This window comes from Pholcus phalangioides, unplaced genomic scaffold (genome assembly GCF_987345545.1).
Source record: "Pholcus phalangioides strain wild (caught in Gottingen) unplaced genomic scaffold, Ppha-v1.0 ptg000007l_1, whole genome shotgun sequence".
Lineage (NCBI taxonomy): Eukaryota > Metazoa > Arthropoda > Arachnida > Araneae > Pholcidae > Pholcus > Pholcus phalangioides.
The window spans coordinates 58,561,244-58,581,292 of NW_028301600.1; the positions used below are offsets into that span (position 1 = coordinate 58,561,244).

Consider the following 20,049-nt stretch of genomic DNA (forward strand, 5'->3'; position numbering starts at 1 on the left):
CATACCTTTCTGGTGGAGGAGGTGGTGTGACACTGCTTGTTGTGCTTTCAGTATGACTGGTACGCTTAGAGTTTTGGCAGACATCTAAATTATCACCAGTGACACTGATTGTGGAATCTGAAAATGATGAGGATGGAGTGTTTTGTTCACAAGAAGATCTGGAAGATCTTTTACTGCTGTGACCACTAAAAGACTCTAGTAAGCTCTCTTCATCTGCTGTTGGAGCAGAATGCGATTGATCATTGCAAATTGCGGGATATTTCTAAATGGATAAAATAAAAAATGAGAGCAAGTGTCAACATTTTTTGAGAGTTAGGTTTTCCTATTTTGAAAGTTTTTCACAATTAAAAACATTTAAGTTTAGCTTATCTTCTGCTAAGTATAATAATATTACTGATCCTGGAGTAAAAACGTTCATAAATATTTATTAGAAGCTCTGGAAGTTATAATGCAAGGAAAAAAGTTCTTGTATAGGCTGTGGTTTAGAATTAGCTGCACAAGAGCTAAAAATCAATTTCAGAAGCTATGTAAAGCAGCAGCTTTATCACTCGAAATTACGGCAATTACAGTAGAACCATGCATTGCATAAAAACAACAAAATCTGAATTAAAAACAGCAAAGCATATAATACAAAGTTCCATAAGGCCAAAAAAAATTCTCTTTCATGCATTGAAAAATATGAGATGCATTCTTAATTTTAAATAAGATAAAGCACATATGATAACTGACTAAAGACAATCATAAATTATTTGCAACTTGTCTTTCTTATGTGAGCGTTTGATACTCTGAGGTACAACAGAAACGGCGATAAGATTCTGCAGGAAGTGTCCCACTGAGGGTGCTCTTGATGAGGCATACAAACAAAAGTAAATTGCTGCAGTCTGGAATCACCCAAAAATTTTAGATCCCAGTCTGATTGCCCTGATTGACACATTTTATGTAAGTCAAAGCCAGCATTCACTGTATATTTTTTTATATATCTGTGTGACATAAAAATTATAACAAAATGTTACCCTGCTCTATTACGGGGTAAGCGAAAAGTACTCGAGAAACTTTAAAAATTGATAAAAAATCAACAGATTGTTATAAAAAGATGTTTGCACTATATTACTCATCATGGTTTTTTTTGATATATTCAGAAAATAGTTCAAATTTTTACTCACAGATGGTGAGGTATCACAAAAAACATAATTAACACAAAAGTGCATAATTAACGTTTATGACGATTTTTATCGCATAAAACCACCGCATTTCTACATGAGCATCCACTGAGTCGTTCAGATGTAGCCCGAGCTACAAAGAGTGCTCATATTGAAATGTGGTAGTTTTATACAATTGCAAATTGCAGTAAACATTACTTATGCACTATTTGTATAGGATTTTATGTTTTATGTCAATTTTTTTCCGATACAGCACCATCTGTGAGTGAAATTTTGAACTGTTCTTATAAATTGATAAAAAAACTCTAGGGCCATGATTAGTATTTCAGTGCAAACTGTACTTTTTATGCCACTTGGTTGATTATTATTAATTTTTAGAATGTGTCCAGGACTTTTCGCTCACTTTGTAGTAAATCCCCACTATACTGTGAAATTTTATGTTCACGTAAATATTTGTAGCCAAGCACTCGTGTAGCTTGGGGGGGACATTGGTCATAGCACGAATGTTATGCCCGATGGGTCAAAACTCGTTAAGAAAGTATCGATAGCCAACGCTTTTTGATGTCAATCATTGAAAAAGTATTAATGTACAGGGTGAGTAGTTTTTAGGACATCTTAATGAGACCATGGGAGAGAGATTTATGAAATAAAAAATAAAAAAGTTTAATTTCCTACCACCAGGTGAAAAACTGGCGCTTTTTATTGAATTTATTTTTTTCCCATGGAGGGTATATACCAAGTTTCAATGGAATACTTCCTCCAGAACAGGCACTATATAGGTCGGAGTAGTGTCAGTATACTGACAGGTGCTATATTGGTGTGAGTATACTACCAGTACACTGAAACTACTCAGATCAATGTAGCGCCCGTTCGGGAGGACGTATTCCATTGAAACTTAGTATATTTGCTATATGGTCCATGGGAGAAAAGAAAACTCAGTAAAAAAGTGCCACTTTTTCACCTGGTGATCGAAAATTGAACTTTTTTTATTTTCTTATTTCATAATTCTCTCTCCCATGGCCTTACTGAGATATCCTAAAAATTTGGCTGTATTCGGATGAGCAGTTTTTGAGAAAAACTACTCAGAGTATGGGAACTTTAATTATAATTACCCTGTATTTGATGTGTATTCGATGCTGTTTCGAAGTTCCAAGTGTTCGAAATCCACTCAGTACTTCAGTACTTGTCGGAATCTTTTCTGACACAGTACAGTACTATTTGAAGATGGCACAAAAAAGACGACCACAAAAACTCCCTAATCGTAATGATTAACGCGTTAACCTAACGGTGATCACCGGCGGAGATGCACCCCTCCCCCCTCCCAATGACGGAGCTGTAATGTATTGCCATCATCATCATCATGCCCCCCACTCAGCTTTTCATGTTTACCTCTGCCTATGATGATGATGGACGAAAAACTGCTACGAATATAGCCGTTATAAACTGTAGGCCCAAATCTAATTAGAACTCACGTGCATAAAATGACAATGGTGCGATAAAATATTCAATCACTGAAAAAAAAAATTGTTCATGTTTCGGCCATATGGGGGGTGGCGCTGCGGGAAATTTGTAAGAAACCGAAAGTACATACGAAGAATTAATGTGCAATAATTTTATTGCTATCACATGTAAAATCATATTAGCATTGGGAATACGGCTCCACGTGTAGCCTTAATCCAAAAACTGCATGATCGATTCGACAGTACAACGCAAATTATTTGCGTGGAGATGTGAAAAATTTTGTGAAAAAAAAAATTCTGCCTTTTAAAACTACTACTACTAAACCACACATATGCCTCGTCCATATTCCTCTGCGGAACTTCTAACGAATTGGTATATGTTGGGATGTGCGTGTCCGTGTTGTGAACCTAACGTGAAGCTTGTTACTGTGTAATGCTGGTTATAGTGCTGCCATCTACCACATATTTTTCGAACTATGCGTGAAGTGTAATGTTTGATGATTTTACCGTTGTAGGCCTGTTGCTCTCTGCGGCGAGACTTTTTAATGGGGAGATCGGCTTGCATTCGCACCTCGAAGTTGGGAACCACAGAAAACCAACTTCAGCCGACCACCACTGCGGCAACGGTGGGGTTCAAACCCGAGACCTCGCGATGCGAGTCCGTCACTATGACCACTCGACCACCACAGCGGCTGCCTTTTAAGACTGCTAAGTTCAAAGCATTACTTTGATAAATGTGGCCCTGCGGCCAAAAATCCCAAGGGGTTAAACCAGACCGGGCAAAGTATTTGAAATGATCTGCTAACCACTCCATCTTTCAAAAAGCTGGGCCGCATTAGGTTTCGTTAGGTGAAGCGGTGTGAGAGGATGCTTCGTCTTGCATAAAGATTATGGTATCCAGACAATTATCCCTCTGGTGAGAAGATGGAAAGTTTCGGAGCATATCTACATACCTAGAGCCATCGGGAGAATATGTCCGCTGTCAAAAAACCGTGTTTTCTTCAAAAAAGTAAGGACCAATGACTAACTATGACTTGAAGTCACATCAAATATACCTGTGAATGCGTGGGGATTTGTTTCAAATTGAATTTGGCAGTTGCGTGTATTTACGCCATTCAAATAGCAATGAGCCTCATTGCTCCTAGAATCCGCCAATACCATTCAATATCCATCGTCATCTGAGTAACGAATATCGAAGCAAATGCTTTCCACGCATTCTTATCATCAGGGAGCAATTAGTGAGTGTGGGATATTTAAAAGAGGTAAAAACTCAAGACATTCCGCAGAGCTAACACCACTATAGCTTATCTATAGGGTGTTGGCAAAGCTCTTTACAACAAAAGCATGTCCAATAACCCTGCTCTATCGCACCTACTGCTATGTGCATTGTGTTGTCTATTCCACTACTGCAGTTTCAGTTTCTTATGTTGTCTGCATTCCAGTTGGTTTGCGGCCTCGTTCAGGTTTTACGTGGCAAATGTTTCACTCTGTTCAAAACGCAAGATCATTCATCGGAGAATTATAAATATTATAGAACCTTTTCGCAAACGCTTTCACCTGTCGGAATGCTTTGAGCGCGTCAGAAACATTGTTGTTTAGTTGACAAAAGAGTTTAACAAGTAATGTGTGATATGGTAGAGTAAGTTTCATGATCACTAGAATATTCGTTTGATGAAAATTGCTTCATGAGTCTTTATAGGCGGACGAATTTCAGCTACGTTCAGTATTACGCAAATTTCCAACACTTTAGTGCCATTCTCTTTCCTTATCTGCCGGAATGTGAACTTTTGTCTTTCCTTTGGAAATCGCGTGTATGAATTTGGTTGCTTCTCCAGTAGTTTTTAAACATCAGAGAGGTCTGGTGTAACATCTTCTGTTCAATTTCGATCATCCTTGTGTGTGTTTTATATATTTTTTTCGCACACTATCCTCCGATTCTACTAGCCTAGGATGAAATAGAGACATTTGAATCGACTTTAAACTTTTGTTCCACGTCCAGTTAGCCTTCATGTGCATAAAATAAAGGAAGTCAGACAAATAAGAGATCGCAAGAAAAAAAACACAATTGAATAGAATTAGATAAAATAGTAAAAAATCAGAAATATGACTCACATTAATTTTCCGAGGTGAAAATGTTGGTGCTCCCAACTTCTTTACTGTGGCTGATGATGATACCCTCATAGTTGGAGTGCCTTCCCATGTTGGTTCTTCATTAATATATCCACCAGATGAAGATCTTGGGATACTGACACAATAAGCACCATCAGAAAGATCTTTTTCCTGCACCACTTCAAGGTTCTTAGTGAGAGGTGGTTTTTCTCTTATTTGTTTGCATGAGTTCAGATCTGTTGGAGAGTTGCTTTCTTCTGGGCTACTTCCATCATCCACTGCACACCATTTATCTATCACATGAAGGCTGCTGGGTGGTTGATTACTTTTTCTTTTTTGATTCATGGAGGATGAAACAATTTGGGAAGAAACAGCGCGGCAACTCATTTCCATTGCCTGATCAGTAATCGGGTCTTGATGTTCCGTTTTTCCAACAATTTTTTTAGCCTGGATGAATAAAAAAAATAAAAAGCAGCTGAATTTTCGCGGCCGTAGTTGAATGGAAAAAAAAATTTTCGCGCAAAATGGTCGTCGGGGGTTTTCAGTTTATAATAGGCGACCTTCTTTAGTTTCATCATCTATAGATGTCTTAGTCTTAAATAAAGAATGAATGTAAACTCAAGCCACAACAGCCTATTCAGTCCGTGTCACACGAGGTAAGTATGCATTTGGGTGACCCCCCTCCCGGTAATTTTTCAGGAGCGGGCAAAGAAAGAATTCGGGTTCCCACTTGTCCAAAGCCTGGAGCACCAGGACCCTTAGCACTCTCTTAGTTTCTGCCCTGGGAACCTTGGAGTAGGTATTTCGGCATTAATATTCAACTCTATGTTGCAGATTTAAGAGTACTTAAAAAAATTTAACCCCAAAAGGAAAGAAAATATGATAGCTCATCAATAAGAGCTGTAATGTAGAAAAAATTGACTGGCATAATTGAGAACGGTGAAATAGCTGTGTACGAAAAAACAGGACAGTTTCTTTAAAGCGGGACGTATGTTAGGTTAACAATTCGTACGGCTTTGGATGGATAATAAAACAGGTTTATCCCAGAGTCCCCCAGGCTAAAAACCCTTTCAGCCTCCCACCAGGGTCGTCTTTAAGGGCGGCACAGACGGCTTTGCATTTGGGCGCAAGTGAGCTCAAGCCCCTCACCCCGGTCCGCGATGAACTATTAAGGCCACTACACACCTTTCGGTAAACCTGAGAACGCCTACAAATCTCAACGTGCGCGTAGACGTCACCCGCAGTTCTTTTTTTACCTGATCAGGACACCCGAACGGATTGGTTTCTTTATTCGACGTACCGGTACCTGTACAATAACGTCGTTAGTAAATCTGAATGGTGTGGATGCACCGAACTGTTCAGGTATGGCTATACAGGTACACTTGCGCAGGCAAAACTGAAAGCGTGTAGCGGGCTTAAAGAAACAGAAAAATTAACATCTGGAAAGTGTTTGTTCTTTATTACATAAATTGAAAAAAAAATGTTTTTAGATTAAAGCTGTCAAAACGCAAGAAAATAATCTCTCTCTTTTTCTCACCTTGGTACACGTGATGTGCTTATTTTAGTTTATTTTTTTACCTGTTTCTACCTGGGAATAAGAAGAAACTCGGAGGACCATAGACTTAAGATATAAATATAGTATTATTACTCTGTGCGGAGGACTAATGGGATAAGATTTCAAGTTTATTATCTGCAACGAATAAAAATGGAAAAAATCCGATGCATTTTCTCTTGACGACAGTAAGGAAATGATTTTGAAGACGACAAAAAACGGAAAAAGGAAAAGGTAGGAATAATATTCGACACACGCTTTTCTCTCTTTACAAGGATGGCAAACGTTTAATGGGATCAGTCTCCAGGGTTACGAAGAATACGAATTCTCAGAAAATCTCTTCTATATGAGGTGTAGACAAGTAGAAATTCAAGATTTGTTCTTCACAAGAAAACCACATAACACACGCTATGCCGCTATTTTTTTCCCTCCAACATATTCCATTTACATACATTCCAAAGTAATCCTAACATGTTTAAGAAATCTTTTTCGTTTTTTCTTCAAGAACATTCATTTAATAAATTAAGGCAGCGATTTTTAACTCTCTTTTTGAGTCCACGAATATTTTTACTAATTATTGTGCATACTGCGGTAGTCTTGTTTGACTTTGTCGGAACTTACATTGTTGGCATAACGTTGTACATGATTCGCTAATTATAGTTTTAATATCTTGCTGAAGTCTATTTTGTGAACTAAAGACAGATGAAAGGAAGAATCGAATAATAAATTTTATATCAAATTATATTGTATATTTGCATTCAATCGAATATGGCTGCGCACTGGAAAATCCTTTTCATATACAATAAAGTAATTGTAAATTGTTTAATTTAGAAAAGTATTTTTTTGTCGGACAAATCGATGAAATGCGCACGAAAAATTCATGTGATCGAATTTTATACTGCTCGAAAACTTTTGTAGCTTGCATGGGCAGAGATACGAGGGGGCGGGGGAGCATTGCCCTCCCAGCGTCAAAGGTGGAGTCAACTGATCTAATGTATATATGAATTGACATCATCATCGTGCGCCCCCCCCCCAAACTTCCAAGTCAATCTTCGCCTATGGTAGCTTGTAGAAAAAATGTTGCCAGTCAGTTTTCAAAAAATGACGAATTTTCTTTTTTTATGCAAAAATAAACGAATAAAAGTAATAACGATAGCAATCATTAACTCGTGATATCCGTTTTGTGGAATCTTTCAAGGAATCATTATCACTGCTAAGATCATAAATTGAAAAACCACTATTTTGAAGGGGAAAAATGCTGCAATCCTATAGGAATAGTTTGGAATAAATTGGTAATTGACAATAAAATATTGTGTTTAAAAAGCTCAAAGATTTTATAGCTTCACCGCCTCACAGTGGTCGTAAGATTATCCGAGGCTTTCAAAAAATTCTATCATGAAATATTCAGCGACATTTGCTTTCAACAAGTGCATCGGTGATTATTTATTTATAATAACGAAACACTGAATTCTAACTATACAGGGTGGTAACTATCGACCGCCCAATAATTACACACGTGATTTCTTGTGAAAATTTAATATGGAAAAGTTGTCCGTTTTTGGATCAGAAAAATATTTAATGAGTTATAACGTTTTGAATTTTCATGACGTGTCATTTTTGTAACGGTCAGTTAGGCGCCATACAACTAACGAAAGTAAAATTCTTCCTCAGCAGAGGGTTGCAGGCTTTTTATAAATGAACTGAAATATTCAATCCTGTTAGAAGCCAAGTTCAATTATCTTTCACGATTACCGCTTTTTCTCTTCGTGAAGAGTAACGTTACAACCTTGTATTATAAGTAATAAATTCGCAAATTTATCACCAGATTTGTAAAGCGTCAGCCAAAAACGAGATCTATTGGGAATTTTTTTCCCCCCAAAATCAACACTTTTTTGCCAAAATATGGTTTGTTTTCCTTCGCTATCAAGTGAAGTTTTTGAGGGAAGATGCATACAGTGCATAGTGTTTACTGCACAATCGTTTTTTTTACGATGCCGTTTTAATCAGATTACACGTTGGTCGATAAAACAGGGCAATGTTTTTTTAGTAATTTGAAAATTTCATCGAAACAGTCACGCGTAAAAAGCCGAAGGTGGTTAGCGGAAACAGAAAAATAATGATTTTATTAGAAACTTTTAATCAAATTAATTATTTTATGAATTGACATATTCAAAATAATTAGTGGTTTCACATTTTTATACCAAATTCTGCATGTTGCAATAAAGATTTTTCATTTCCTTGTGATTGCAGTTGATTTTTATCACGCTGAAAAATGTGAATAAATTTTTACTTTACAGTTTTACAAGAAAGATTTTGACCACTTCGAAATTTATTTCAACCTGCATGTGATTCGCACAAAATTTTGTAATTTTTTCAGATGAAATTTCATTCGGGGAAGTATTTATAAGAGGGCGGTTGCTCTCTCTGGGCCCCTCTAAGCGGAGACGGACTTCAAGCTTTCACCGTATTAGACATTAATAATTCTGACGCCCCTTTGAGATGTTTTATACAAATACAATGATATACACATTTTTAGGGCCGGATCTTGAATCCTGCGAACTACGCGACCGCAAAAGGCACCAACTGGAGAGGGGGGGGGGCAATTTTTATCACCAAAATATTATTCGCTTACACTTAAAAAATGTGCAGAACCGCCCCCCCCCCCCCGCACACGTTATATTCGTTTCTTAATTTTTTCCCCTGAAAAATCATGTCCTATCCCATTACCTCAAAATGAAAGCCATCTCTACTGTTTGTTCCCTAAATATGTTTTTGAGTATTGTTTCATACACACTCATAACATAAATGAAAGGCCGTAAAAATTTTAAACTGTATTTGTTAGACTTTTCATCGTGACAATTTGTAAAATTTTGATCGATTTCATTCAACAAGCTTATTGTGCTAATCAAGTTTGTTATGTTGCAGAATCACAATCTCGAAGCCGTGACGCAACCACGGCATCCACATGTAGGGCAGAGGCCACTAGACTGGGTGGGATCTTTGGCGGCCTACCAAGCCAGACTATAGTGAATTTATAACAAAAAAAAGATAATTATAACGGGTCTCAGTTCTAGGGCCCTGTCTAACCCCCCCCCCCCATGTGGAGGGTAATAGATGCAGGGCCGTCTTAAGACCACCACGGGCCCCCGAAGTGACTAAGTGATTTTTCTGAGGCCCTACTGGACAGATTTACATGCATACTCCTCGATAATTCCAAATATATCTGATTTTTGTGAGGGCCCTCTTTTCTTGAGACCCCAGGGTGCGCCCATGCGTTAATATGGCACTGCATGGATGCAATATGTAAATCTTCGTAAGCTTCGAAACTGGAACTGGAAAAAAAAAATCTCATCTCAAAGTTGTTAGCGATACTTTATTCATTTAAACGAGACAAATCAAATGATCACAGACGTGCAACTTTGATCAAAAAACATTTTTAATTTTGGGTATAAAACCGATCGCATATATATATATATATATATAAATTTAGAAAAGCCACACACACAAGAATGGAGAAAAAAACTGGTTTGCTTTTCTCGATTTCTCTTTAGAGCAGAGGTCTTCAACCTTTTTCTAGTCACGAGCACTGCTTTTAACAATCACCAAAAAAATGAGCACCCTTACGGCAAGTTTGACATACAAATGCATGAAAAATCAGGATGATTCAATGCTTGAATGCAATTTGTAGGTGTTCAATTGGAATGTTGATCAAGTGCTCACGAGCACCAAATCAGACTGGAGCACTCTGGGTGCTTCAGGGTGCTTGCGAGCAACGGGTTGAAGATGCCTGCTTTAGAGCATAGTTTCCCAAATTTTTTGTTCCATCGCCCCCCTTCTTTGGAGAAATTTTTTCTCTCATCATCGGTCCCTAACCCCGGCGATCCTATGTTATACCCGTAGCTTCTATCGCCCTCCTGGATCATTCCATCATCCACCAGGGGGCAAATATTGCCCACTTTGGGAAACACTGCTTCAGAGTTATACTATTTTTATACAGTTCCAAAACGCCAAGTTATACGTTTTTGGCGTACGTTATGGCGTTCGATGAATTTGGCAGGATTTTGAAGGGACGTCATCAATCTTTAAAGCGTTATAACTCCTTAATTATGGGTCAAATCAAAAAACTGAAAACACTTTTCCTGATTAGATTTTTAACAAGGAATTGATTCCTTGTCGGGAATCACGTGTAATTACTGGGCGGTCGATAGTTACCACCTTGTGGTATTTGCATAACAATTATTATAACATAACCATATTTATATCTCCTTTTGAAATGAGTAACTTGAAAATGAAAGAGGTAAGGATTGAATACATGCTCAGTCAGTTGATTTCATCTACCGCCAAAGTATATAAATTCATAAAATTAGAAAAAGAAAACGATAAATTTCACTGATAGAAACAATTTTTTTCGGACTTTCATGCACATGTTTATATCTATAAATATGAATTATCTTCTAGTCTACCGTTTTAGGGAAACCTAATCTTAATACACAGAATGCCACACAAATGCTGCAGGCAACAACGGTAACAGATTACGAAGCTTATTGTTTGAGAACAGATTACGCTCCTCGAGAAGCAGAGACTTAGTTTGGGGTAGGGGCTTATCGTCGTTAGACGAATAACAGAGCTTTCGCACAGTATTATTTCAAAGGTGCTTCAACCTCAACACACGGAGAGCCCGAATGAAATCTGTGCGTTTGCCAGTGGTTGGGGAGAAAGATGAGAGATCAAGAGCTTGAGGGAGAAAATCTCACGTTCTCCTTAATGAACGGAAAGCATCATGTTTCACTTATCGTGAACGGAATATGCAGATTAGGCTACCACCCCAAGAGAAAAACATGACATAAAAAAATAATTTTTATACCCCAGACGTCGTAAAATTATAACTCATTTGTTTTTTTTCAACTTTGAACGGATGATGAAAAATTATGTATGAAAATACAATCGGGGCAATTTCAAAAAAGCTGTCATAAAAATTAAAAAAAAAAAAATTAAAGCATAAGTTAGCTCATGTTGAACGAATGAAATTTGAGTAATAAATTGTATTTGATACTGAAAGGAAATTCAAAAATTTTTGTTCATTAACACGAGCATGTGGTTACCCGAATGAAAATAGTTTAAATGCATTTTTTTTATCTAGATTGTTTCAAATTGATGATTGTAATTACGACCAACCGAATTTAAATGACTTTTCACGTGTTGCTTGATTGCTTATTTAAATACGTGAAGGCGTTGAGGCATTTTGGCGAAGGTTACAGACTGATCTGTGGGTCCGATGCAGACAGTTGACGCCTACGATGTACTCTGAAGGTCAATTTAAATGCATTTATGCCATTACTCCTAGAGTCTGCTATTGCTTTTGATAGAATCTAAGAACAAATACAGAATATTAACTATCCCTGTAGACTTTTTTTATTTCCTCTCTGAGGGCGATGAACTTTAGACAAAAAAGCAAGGGGAAAAAAATGTCATTACGAAGCGTGTGCAGATATTTCTCAGAAAAACAAAAAAGTCATCACAATTGCATTTAAAACCACGTTGGAAAAAAATTAAATAATTATCTGAAAAAAATCAATGCAAAATTAAAAACAATGAGAAGAAACATGAACAAAAATATCGGTAAAGTGCCTTGAGATACATTATTCACAACAAAACCGTATGAATCGTATGGAATATGAAATATCAATTTTCAGAGGTTAATCCCTGTGTTGTTAATCTTATCTTGATAATCAACGAGTGCATGAAGAGGACCTCAACCACATTATAAGCACTTCTCCAACCATATCATTGGCAATATATTCTTGACGGGACAGAAGAATGTTTAAAACGTTTTGTATGCGTTTGTGAAAAGTGTACGAATGATTTTGCTTATCTAGATACAACAATGTTCCAAATCTTCCAACAATAACATCGTTTTGTAGTGCTATTTAATGAGCATATCCATTGACGTCGGAGCTGGGGTTGCTCGAGCACCCGCAGTATTTTGTAGCACAGGGCGGAGCAACCATAGAATTGATTCTGAAGTAAAAATCTCCTAATAGATTTCTGATTTTTTTCGCAAATATCGAAAAAAAATTCTAAGAAAAAACTACCCGCTTGCTTCTTATACGTCTTGAATCCTGCTGAAGCCTGTTTTCAAAACAATTGAAACGCTTACTTCAGAAAAACCCCATAACTGACAAAAAGTTCGAAATTGAGTTAATACTGGTTTCTGTAGTTGATTGATTGACGCTCCGTTTGGAGCAGAAACCCACTGAAAAAACGTTTCGTATACCCCTATTTTGCGCCCATGGTGTATTCGTTTAGTACAAGGATGACGTCACTCTCCGCTACCATACGAAGGTTTTTAACAACTGGCTGTTGCGAAGATATATTTTGGAAAGAGAGAAAATTCAACTGCCCCTGCGGGGAATCGAACCCACGTCCTTTCACTTTCCGGGTGAACGCCCTAGACCACTAGACTACAGAGGCACCGAATCTCTCAATCTTTCCTTGGAGCTCGTGTACACTGAGAGAGACCGACTCAATGTACACGAGCTCCAAGGAAAGATTGAGAGATTCGGTGCCTCTGTAGTCTAGTGCGTTCACCCGGAAAGTGAAAGGAAGTGGGTTCGATTCTCCGCAGGGGCAGTTGAATTTTCTCTCTTTCCTAAACATATCTTCGCAACAGCCAGTTGTTAAAAACCTTCGTATTCGTTTAGTGCAAAAACTCCACAAGAACGACATCACTTAGGGAATTTCAGCGCTAAAAACTTGTAACAGTTGGCAGCACTGACGCCATTGGTGGGTTTTATGAGATCTAAAAGGGGTTTAACCCTTTCAGCAGCTATCCTGAGATATCTCGTCAAACTTGATCTGCTTTATATTTCAACCACCCTGAAATATCTCGGCTTCTAAAAACGCGTTGAAGTTGTTTTTTTACAGTAAAACATATTTTCTATTCCCCCTCCAATCAATCAACTGCCAGTGGGCGAAGTCAGCACTTGTTCAAGGTTAGATATGAAAAAGGAGAGAGAAAAAGAGACTTTTTTTGCCCCTTTCTTTCAGCGCTGTAAAGAAATATCTGCTCAGTATAAAAAAAATAATGTGCAAAAAGATTTTTTTTCTCTAATAAAAGTATTTCTCTTCCAATTATTAAAAATTATGCATATATATACATTTTTTTTAATTCAAAAAATTTTCTCTAGTTTGTGTGGTCTATGTATGTGTAAGTTTCATTCCCCCCCCCCCCCCATATATTATTTTTTTTATTGTTATGTTTATTTTACATTTCTCGTCATACTTAAGAATTTTGTATTTTTGTGTCTGCATGTTTTTCTTTATGTATTTTTATCATTACGTTCTTTATTTGACATTCATAATTTTGTCTTTTTTATATTAGCTGTTAAACGCGGCTTCGCTCGCGTGGATTTGGTAATCTGAAAATTACTCAGCGACGATTCCCCCCCCCCCATATGTCATTTGAACGCCTCATGACCCCCTTGAGGGTTGAATTTTCAGAAATCTCATCTTAGTAGGTATCTACATTATAAAATATAATACTGACTAAATTTCATATTTATACCTTCAGTGGTTTCGACTCGGCCACGATTGCCCCATGCAGCATTAGAACCGTCTTATGACCCCTTAGAGTTTGAAATTTGCAAAGGCTCTCCTTAGTGAGTCTTTACATTATAAAATAAAACACTACTGACTAAATTTCATGTTTGTAGCTTCAGCAGTTCCTGCTCGGCAAGATTTCTCTTTGAAAACTTTGAAGCCCCCCCCCCCCCCCATGACCCCTTGGGGTCGAATTTTAGAAAAATCCATTCTTAGTTAGTCTTTACCTCGAGAAATAAAACTACCGACCAAAATTCATAATTATAGCTCCAGCGGTTTCGGCTCGGTATGATTTCTCTGTTACCTTTGAACTCCGTTAGGAGTCGAATTTCAAAAAACCTTTCTTAGTTAGTCTTTACGTGATTAATAATTACGTCATACTGACTAAATTTCATAATTATAGCTTCAGCAGTTTCGGCTCGGCGATGATTAATCAGTCAGTAAGGACATGTTATTTTATGTACATAGATTAATGATTCTCGGAGAAAACTAATTTTTGATGCATTTTATCTCTAGTTGGGAAGACATTTTCGAATTTTCGGAGTCGCTTTACTGATGCCAAAGGAACGCTGAACCAATATCTGGCATGGGTGGAAAATTTTGTCTCTAGGCTCGCCCCGCCTATATAAAATATTTCTACAAAAATATAAATACATTTTTTTTTCAATATTAATTTTTTACAAATAAATTTTCGAAATGTTGTAGTAAGAGGGGGGAGTTCGAAAGAGGGGGAGGCAACCACTCGCGCACGCCTGTGTGAGCACCCACGGAGTAAAAGTACTTCCGACGAACTTGAGTATATCTCACTTTTACAATATAAAAATGTTACCATTCGCCGTTTGGAGGATGCGCTGGTGCAGCTACACTATTCAGAACCGCTGCATTGTCTTTCGAGTCAAGATAGCTTACTTTTCATGTTTTGATACGATGTTTGAGTAACCATATGCTTAGTAAAATTTTGTTGCACACAAATATTCTAACTACTCGGCTACGAGTAAATGAAATGATTTCCATCAGATCTCGAATCAGGAAGATCATTGACAATATTGATTGATGTGTGTTGATCTCGTTTTATTTAACTACATACAGATGTTTCAAAAATATGCAAAATAAAATCATCTAAAGTAACAAGTGGATTATTAATAACCAGGATATTAACATATCGAGAGTAAAAGAAACTTCCGATCTGCTCAACAACACAAACAAAAACATCTATCAGCCACTGAGAGCAACAAATAAACCTAATAATTCAAGTTCCTAAAAGACCGGTTTTTAATTACAGACTGGATGACACCATTAATCACATAGGCTTTCACATCCGACCAATCGTGCACCCAGAAATGAAACCTGCTAAAGCCTTAATCTGGAGAATAGGCTCTGAAAACATTTAACTTAGTTACTGCAATATATATATATATATATATGTGTGTTGTTTTTTTTCAATTTTTGAATGTTTCGTTCTCTTGAATTTTTATTTCTCCATTACAGACGGACAATCTCTGAACATCGGGTACAAATTATCAGAAAACATTTCTTAAAAAAATAACAGATGCTCGTCCAATCATAACAAATGCTCCAGTCCACTCCCAAAAGAGACTTTTCCTTGCTGAAAAAATTTCAAGATAGCTCTCATGCGACATATCGTTCCCCCTTATTCCAGAAGCATAAATGTGCAAATTTTCGCTTTTTTTTTTTAATCAGCTGGTTCGATCCCTTATTTTGCTACGTTTCACTAGAAACGCGAATGAATTGAAACATATGTTGAAAAAATTTTAGGAAGATAACCTCCATAGAGTAACATGGGAAGAGTAAATTCAAACGTAATTCATTCAAACATCATTTCTCAAGTTTTTTTTTTTTTGCGCATTCATGTTTCTGGCATAAGGGGGATATGTGATCGTATAGGAAAAAACGTCATCGAGCATTTTCGAAAAAAGTAAAACGATAAGGAATGGAATATTTGTTCACTAAACCAGAAGATATTTCTGGCTATTATCATGACTCACGTGAAACAAAATGAAGGAAAAAATTAATAATAATGTTCTCACCTCAAGACGAGCTTTCAAATACGAAAACGAAATGCTTTTAAATCTAAGTAAGATGAGTGAAAGCTAGTTTATCAAATGCATACCGTAAACACAAGGAATGGGAGAGTGATCGTTTTGGAACCGAAAAACACTGGTGTTATCTTTTACGTGGAACTCTTGCTCATAAACCCGAGAAGCGCAAGCTGCGAAGGATCAGTTCTCGGCAGGCAATGATTTATTTTCGAACGTCAACCTCAGATGAAATATCGACTCGACAACAGCAGTAAGGGGGCAAAACAAAAAAATAGAAGAAAATGGACAGTGAGTGACCTCACATCATTTAGAAACTTTTCTGTCCACCAAAACGGAAAGTAGAAATAATTAATGCTTCAGAAATGGGAAAGTCGGTGAGCATCTTTCTTATCCCTACATTTGTATCTATCACGTGGATTTTGAAATGTCTAAGGCCGGGATTACTGTACACTTGGTTACATTTTTCGTTTTTTATATATATATATATATAAAAGAACTTTTTTAAAACTTTCATAGTGTAATACCGGCCTAACTAAATTTGCTGAGATAAATGGTAGAGAAGGAACAGCATGTGTATAATGATACACATATCAAGCACGTGAGCGATTTGAGTAGGCATATATACACCACCAATCTTCTTTATATATGTTCGAATATTGGCCAATTTCACTCTAAATTGACCAGTCAATGTCCGATCTTTTCTCGATTTCGGGCCTCAGCCAGCCAGTTCACAAAATGGCATGGAGTGATCAGCCGAAATCAGAAGAAAAAGGACTTGATATTAAATTTATTTATTTATTCTTTATTTATTATCAACGGAATATTACTTGAATGGCACCTTTCTTGTTACCACGTGCACGCCACCGGCAAACCAGAAGTGATAATGTGCCGCCTACCGGACCACACATCAAATTTCGGTCGGGAATCTCCAGCCACTTCGCGAAATGGACGGCCAAAGTAGAAAAAACACTGGTCATTTCTAATAATCGGACTTTGGCTACACATCTCAGGCACTTCGCAAACTGTCCGAACTTCGGGCTTTGGCCGTAACATAAGCTTATTCAATACAAGTATACTAATAAACAGGAAATATATAGAATATGTCAATTTAAAGGAAACTGAGAAATTCATCATGTAATTTATTTTTGCTGTTTCACGGAAGCCTGTTCCACAATTTCAAAAGTTGTAAAAATTTTATTCTGTGTTTATATATAAAAACTGTAATGACTATATATACACAATTATATCACACATACTAGTCTATGGCAATAGTTCTCAACGCGTGCGTTGCGGCAAGCTGTCAATATGGATGTGTGTCTGTTCAGTGCTTTGAAGTGGTTCTTTCTTACACTATTCTGGGGATCCGCGAGTGACAAAGGTTTGATAATCACTGGTCTACAGCAATGTTCCCTCTGAACTGCGTGAGTGCATGTCCACGTTCGGTAAAGATTCTTTCTGAGCGCGAAAAATCGCCATTGGTGTTGATGGCACGCTGTATTGCCATACCGAGCATAAAAAAAAACGGGCCCGCTCACGGAAATCAAAATTAGAAGAAAATCAAAATCAAATCAAAAGAAAATTGGAAATCAAAATTATTTCGGTACTTGAGGTCAAGAACACAACTCGGGACTCTTACGGGGGAATGAGGCTTCGGTTTCACGAAGAATCTTACATAAAATTCCAGTCACTCACTCAGGCCAATTTTTGTATAATGTAAGCGTGAGAATCCGTTTAATCCGTTTAATGTGTTAAATACTTTCGAGTTAGACATTCTTCTTATGAAATAAAAGTGAATAAAATGATACGGAAGAGGCGTTTTTATCCTAATTAATGGTCTTTGCCCTAAGCATGCTTGCAATTCGACGAGCACGAATATTTCTCTCTTACATTACTATATTCATCTTCAATAAGTCTATGATAATAATCAAATAATTTGCTAAGTCCATTTACTTTACCCTTCAGACATGCTTTTTTATGTTCTTAACGAGCAAAGTTTCCTAAAAATGGCTTCATATTCGATGAACATTACTAAAAATGAATACATATCATCTCGGATTAGCTCCTGCAATTTGCTGCCTCCAATTTCAGTGCAATGAAGTCAACATATCTAAACACAACTTTCCAGATTATCTCTCTTGTGTTATAAGCGTGAGAATCCGTTTAATCCGTTTAATGTGTTAAATACTTTCGAGTTAGACATTCTTCTTATGAAATAAAAGTGAATAAAATGATACGGAAGAGGCGTTTTTATCCTAATTAATGGTCTTTGCCCTAAGCATGCTTGCAATTCGACGAGCACGAATATTTCTCTCTTACATTACTATATTCATCTTCAATAAGTCTATGATAATAATCAAATAATTTGCTAAGTCCATTTACTTTACCCTTCAGACATGCTTTTTTATGTTCTTAACGAGCAAAGTTTCCTAAAAATGGCTTCATATTCGATGAACATTACTAAAAATGAATACATATCATCTCGGATTAGCTCCTGCAATTTGCTGCCTCCAATTTCAGTGCAATGAAGTCAACATATCTAAACACAACTTTCCAGATTATCTCTCTTGTGTTATAAAAATACCACGTCTAGAGTAAACGACCTGCGAGCGACAGAATTCCTTTGAAGAAGGCAAGAGCGAACAGTTTACTCTTTCGCTGGAGATCGCAGATGACCAAATAAAGACTTCACGGCGACACCACAGCCACCAAAACCTTCATTCCTATGAAACCACAGTGGAAAGTAGCGTGAAGCTGTTGTGGATCGTAAAGGGGTCTGTTTCGCATCACCCATCTCTTTTGTGCCGCGGTTTTATTTCAGACATTTCAAAGCACCCGGGCATAATCATTAAGGAAAGATGGGCTTATCTCGTAGCCTATCCATCGGTACTTGAGGTCAAGAACACAACTCGGGACTCTTACGGGGGAATGAGGCTTCGGTTTCACGAAGAATCTTACATAAAATTCCAGTCACTCACTCAGGCCAATTTTTGTATAATGTAAGCGTGAGAATCCGTTTAATGTGTTAAATACTTTCGAGTTAGACATTCTTCTTATGAAATAAAAGTGAATAAAATGATACGAAAGAGGCGTTTTTATCCTAATTAATTGAAAGTAAGTGGGGGAAAAACCAAGCAATATTTGAACGTTCGCAAGAACATTTTCGTTCAGCAACATAGTGATTTGACGGAGTTAATATCAGTGCTTATTTTTATTTAAAATGTATGTATCTAAAAAAATATTCATGATACGAAACAATCTAAAAAATATTTATCCATGGAAGTATTGTGGCTATTACGCAATTTTGACATTTGGCTAGGAGGAATTTCGACTGTTTTCGGTTCAAAATGGGTGTGATCGGGGGGGTTTTCTTTTTTATAATATCGTTTTACAATGTAGATATTTTCTTATCACTAAGAAAAATTTTGAATGACTGGAAACAAATGCAGGTATTTATTTGTATGAACCAACGGACAAAATAAGGGGTTTGCATTATTCTATACGGAACCACGTCGCCACAGCAGGTCTTTGCCCTAAGCATGCTTGCAATTCGACGAGCACGAATATTTCTCTCTTACATTACCATATTCATCTTCAATACACAACGAACATTAGAAGTATAGATACCTGCATTCACTTTCGAACAATAATGATGAGACTCAATGGATACTGTCGAAAACCAAAGAGAAAGGGCGCAAGTATGGATGGTAAAGGTAAATCCAGACACAAAGAAAATGAGTTGCGTGACGGTCAGAAAAACCGCAAACAGCATGTGGTTTGTTTTTTTATTATAAAGAGGTCATTGAAATGTTTCGCTCCTGAACCAATCAACACAGAACACTTGTTGAATAATAGACAGCAGAAACAAAATGAGTTCTCATTAAAGTGTCTACGACATTGTGTCAGTTTTTTTAATGAACATAGACAAAAATAGATGAAATGCGTAAAAAATAAAACCAACAAAATTAATAATGAAGATGGTTCCATTTTGTTTAAAGTCTAACGTTGAAATTTCAACGTTTGATCGAAAAAATGAAAATCCTCCTGAAAGCGGAAGTGGTAAAAAACTAAAATTGGAAAAGTTGATTAGCATACACGGTAGTGAAGAATTC

The 20,049-nt window shown here is 37.0% G+C and overlaps 1 protein-coding gene and 1 non-coding gene across 3 annotated transcripts in view; both read right to left on the minus strand.

Annotated features, from left to right (window-relative positions):
- LOC149085548 (SH2 domain-containing protein 5-like) overlaps nucleotides 1–20,049 on the minus strand; it is a 139,114-nt gene that overhangs the window by 22,097 nt on the left and 96,968 nt on the right. Inside the window, exons 6-7 of one of the 2 annotated variants that reach the window (XM_089233620.1) lie at nucleotides 4,733–5,176; nucleotides 6–262 (exon numbers count right to left, since the gene is read on the minus strand). In XM_089233620.1, the coding sequence (XP_089089746.1) occupies nucleotides 6–262; nucleotides 4,733–5,176 (701 nt within the window). The remainder of the gene's footprint in view (nucleotides 1–5; nucleotides 263–4,732; nucleotides 5,177–20,049) is intronic. The other variant, XM_089233621.1, reaches the window with a different exon arrangement.
- TRNAS-GGA (transfer RNA serine (anticodon GGA)) lies at nucleotides 12,679–12,752 on the minus strand. The gene has a single exon. It is a non-coding gene; the product is annotated as a tRNA-Ser (tRNA).